Here is a 4064-nt window from a genome sequence, read left to right as displayed (position 1 = left end):
CCGGCTCGTCCGCCAGCGTTCCCCCGCCGCAGCCAGCGTCGAGTCGCTGCGCCGAGAGCCCTGGGCTGGGCCTGCGCCTGTGGCGGCCCTGGTGAAGCCCCGGGGATGGCCTGAACTGAAGGCGCTCCCTATTTGGTCTCGCGACACAGGGACTATTTTCAGCACGCCCACAGTGACTGCCGGGACCTTCCAGTCGTCCGTTCTGGTCCTCGGTCGGGGGTGGCTTGGAGAGGGCCGCACACCCCGCTAGCGCAGGGAAATACTCCCAGCCCTTCCGGACTGGGTCTGCGCGTCTGGGCATAATCCACCCCCACTCCAGCTCCACCTACACACGCCGGACCGCTCGCTCTCCGCGCATCCTCCGGAGGGGCTGGGAGGGGGTGTCCTGGGCTGAGCCCCTTTCCCAGGGACCCCTGGCGGGCAACCCGCCCGCCCCCACCCCCACCCGGCTGCCGCGCAGCGGTGGGAATGTCTCAGTTGGCAGCAGCGCAGAGCTGACCCCTGGCAGCGAGGAGAATTGCTGCCCCGCCCCGGCCCATTCAGCGGACCGCGGGCGCCAGGTTCCCACCGGTACAAAGCGCGCTTGGCCCCGCCCCGCCGGCGAGGGGCCCCCAGCCTCCCCTAACCCGGGACCCTCTTGGCTTCCAAAGACCTCCTCCGCAAGCAGTGCTGCCCACCCGGCCGGCGCATTCCCCGAGGCCTGCCCTTCTCAGAAGCCCCGCCCCTAAGATGCACCGCCCCACCCGGACGCCCCGCCCACGCGGTTCCTAGAAGGGACCCATTGCTTGGTGGCACCAGCTTGAGGGCTGCAAAAGTGGACCCGATGCCTCTCGTGGGAGAGGGGAACGTCTTTCGCTCGACAAAGACCCTGGCCCACATTCCAGGCCCAGACCCCGTAGACCCCCGCAGCTCCAGATTCCTAGGGCTGCCGGAGAATCCAAACCCTGGGTGGCTCTCGGAGCGCGCTGCACCACTTTAATGGTCCACAACGAGGTCACTGCTGCGCACGGACTTCGGTGGTGGGAGGTTCTCAGGTCAGATTTTCTTCCCCTGGGCTTCTGGCCCAGGACCCCGGGCCAGCGAGGGGGAGCTGGGGTTGTGGGGTCAGAGATCCTGGCACCTCCTCCCGACAGCTTATAATTCAGAATAAAGCCAGCGCGAATCTGTGAAGTGGGTATCAAGAGGACATTAGAGGTCTAACGTGTCCCACCCCTGCGATGCCTACTTAGGTGCATATTTTGGAACCACAAATATGAACTTTCTATAGAAGCTCTTCTCTTTTTGGACTTTAGTGCCCTGGCCTGCAGGGCACTAAACCCGTCCTGATCCAAACGCGTGAAGGACCCACGGTCCTTCAAAAGCCGGCTCCACAGTCGCACCTAATGGGCTCGCTGGAGTTGGGGCGAGGGTGGGGGTCCCGGCTGTCGCCGTCCAGGTTGGCTTCTCGGGTCTGTGCTTCCTGCGGTGTGGGGTGGAGTAGAGGCCAGGACAAATCCCTCTGCAGTCCACCAGGTGGCGGTGTTGCACTGCGGACCCAAAGGTCCTGCCTCCAAATTCCAGGAGGGCCGAGGGGGGACGGGCTCAACAAGTCCCAGGTGGCTTAGGCCCAGCTCCTATTGCCCTGACCTGTTCGCTCTCTTCAGTCAAGCTCACGGTGACTAGCAGCCCCAGGTGCCAACCCTGGGGCCGGAGTTGCCACCTGGGCTAACAGGGCCTTTCCTCCACTGGTGGGCTGTAGAGCCCACCCCACTGCTTTATCCTTTGTTACTCCAGGACCATCTCAGTCCTCACTCGCTGGTGGGGCTGGAGCATTTGTCTGAAGACAGAGAGCAAGTCCAACCCCCCAGAAATGGCACACTACCAGAACTCAGGTTCCGGAGGAAGACAAGGGGCAGCTGGCCAGCCCTGCTGTGAGCTTGTAGAAGGGTTTTCCATGAAACCAGCCTTGGAATGCCAGGTGCAAATCATAAGGAAGTTTTTATTGGGTCCTGTACAGAAGAGAAATGCTCAGTTGTCAAAAAACTACAAAGGGATCCCTGGCTCTGAGTGTGCTATGAAGACAACCCCCTCCCCAGTGAGGCCAGGGTCAAGTTCCTTAGAAACGCAGCGAACAGGCCTGGAGGCCGGACAAAGTTTGGGAGAGAACTCCAGGCCCAGGGTCCCCCCCTTTATTTTTGTAAAAACCGCAGGACTGGAGTGATTTAGGGGACTCTGTCCCCCTGTAAGTATTGCCGTTGGATATGAAACACACAGAGCAAAACCCCAAGGTGACAAGTGAGTGAAAACCTAAGGTGACAAGTGGACCGACGCCCCCCAGACGGAGGAGACAATGGGTAGCTGGTGACCTCTGCCCCTACGTAACTTGTCAGTCCTTGAAGGCACTGCAGCATTGGCCAGAAAGGGCCCCTCCCGCAGCTAGGGCTGGATTGTACTTCCCTGCCTTGCTCACCTGTGGCCACAGCTCATATCCCCAGTTACCCCACAGCCAGGGACTGGAGGGGCCTCTGAAGCAGAGACAGGCTTAGGCAGCCTCCCACCCCACCCCAGCGGCTTCTTCTGGGAGTGGGACCCTATCTGAAGGGTGATGAGATAGGCTTGGCCACCTGATGGCCAGAAGGAACTGGGCACAGGCAGGCTCTATGCTGACCTTGGAAACTACCCCAGGTTTTCATATTGTGGGGCCACTGCATAGGGGTAGCGGTCTGGAGGAGATAGCTTTCTCATCCGCCCTATTTCACCAGCTCAAGGTTATAGCTGTTCCTGGTTTTCCTTAGCCTGGGAAGACCCAGGGCCCATGGCAATGCCCAGGCCTGTAAGGGGTCTGCCCAGGAGGGAAGGCAAAGAAATACATTGCTCCCGGGGGTTAGATGCCTGCCTGGAGCCAGGCCTTGAGCTGAGAACCTGGAAGCCCCTGCCAGGATCCCTTCCTGGCCAGGCCTGCACGGGTGGGGAGTGAGGCTGGGGATGACGTGGGGACACGGAAGCCCAGGCCCTGCTGCCCTCGTGCTCTCTGCCTGCACAACACATGGTGGGAGCCACGGAGGGAGCTGATGTGGTGGGGACAGGCAATGATGGCAGAGTAATGAGGGTGGGGACACTAATGGTAGTCAAGGTGGCTGAGGTGCCAGTGGTGGTGGTGCAGAGTGTTGTGCTTAGCTGGGGTGGAGTGTGGGTTCCCAAGGGGGTAGGGGGCACTGAGAGTGGGAGGCCTCAGGCCTAGGGGGCCACACCAGGCCACATGCTGAATACAGACCTCCACAAAGGCCACAGACAGCCCTAGACTACCTCTCACACCTGGGCCACTCAGTGGCCAGGGCCTACGACCAAGAGACTTCAAACAGCCCTGAGAGTTAATGTGGTCACCTGCTCATCAGATGGGGAAACTGAGGCAGGACAGGTCGGAAGCAGGGAGACCTGATCAGAGCTTGTTTGGGCTCTGAAGACCCCTGTGCTTAGAGACCCTCTGTACCCCACCCCCCCAGGTGTGGCAGTTATGGTGCAGTGTGGGTGGAAAGCCTTGGGGAGTCCAGTGGCTCCAGCTCAGCCTCTCCAAGGCGGGGCTTTGTTCGGTCCCGCGGTGGCCCTGTCTCAGGTTCCCTGCTCCCGATGTCCTGTTGCCCAGGGTTGGTGATGGCGCAGCTGGACATGCACATGTCACTCACTACCTAAGCCCAAACTTGGGATGTCACTCAGCTCCCCAGGCCGGACCTCACTCAGCCAGGAATATGCGGTGCCAGTGCAGTCGTCCAGTGCAGCCGTTGCCCTTGGGACAAGGCCAGCTGAGAAGAGCCGGAAGACAAACGCCGAGGCCAACGCCCCCTCACCCCTGGGAGGGGTGGTGCATGTCTGCGCGCGGGGCGGAGGCGGGCGTCTTTGGTGCTGTGGCCCTGGAGGGCGGCCTGGCCTGACTGGCGTCCGTGGGGAGGCGCCGGCGGTCCTAGGACGCGGAGCCCAGCGAGTCCGAGTGAAGCGTGGCATAGCCCGAGGATTCGGAGGGGGAGCTCAGGAAGCTGCTGGTGCTGCCGCCGCCGCCCTCCGCACGCAGCCCCCCCGGCTCGCCCCAC

The 4064-nt window shown here is 61.9% G+C and overlaps 2 protein-coding genes across 2 annotated transcripts in view; one reads left to right on the top strand and one right to left on the bottom strand.

Moving 5' to 3' along the window:
* HES3 (hes family bHLH transcription factor 3) overlaps window positions 1-95 on the top strand; it is a 1238-nt gene extending 1143 nt beyond the window's left edge. The window contains exon 3 of the mRNA XM_011938311.1: window positions 7-95. Coding sequence (XP_011793701.1) covers window positions 7-95 — 89 coding nt within the window. The remainder of the gene's footprint in view (window positions 1-6) is intronic.
* A 1259-nt stretch (window positions 96-1354) lies between these two features.
* GPR153 (G protein-coupled receptor 153) overlaps window positions 1355-4064 on the bottom strand; it is a 7485-nt gene continuing 4775 nt past the window's right edge. Inside the window, exons 6-8 of the mRNA XM_011938310.1 lie at window positions 3825-3937; window positions 3254-3317; window positions 1355-1459 (exon numbers count right to left, since the gene is read on the bottom strand). Of these exons, the coding sequence (XP_011793700.1) occupies window positions 1355-1459; window positions 3254-3317; window positions 3825-3937 (282 nt within the window). The remainder of the gene's footprint in view (window positions 1460-3253; window positions 3318-3824; window positions 3938-4064) is intronic.

The sequence above is a fragment of the Colobus angolensis genome, unplaced genomic scaffold, assembly GCF_000951035.1.
Source record: "Colobus angolensis palliatus isolate OR3802 unplaced genomic scaffold, Cang.pa_1.0 Scaffold170, whole genome shotgun sequence".
In the NCBI taxonomy this organism is placed as follows: Eukaryota; Metazoa; Chordata; class Mammalia; order Primates; family Cercopithecidae; genus Colobus; species Colobus angolensis.
This window is presented reverse-complemented; position numbering and strand designations above follow the sequence as displayed.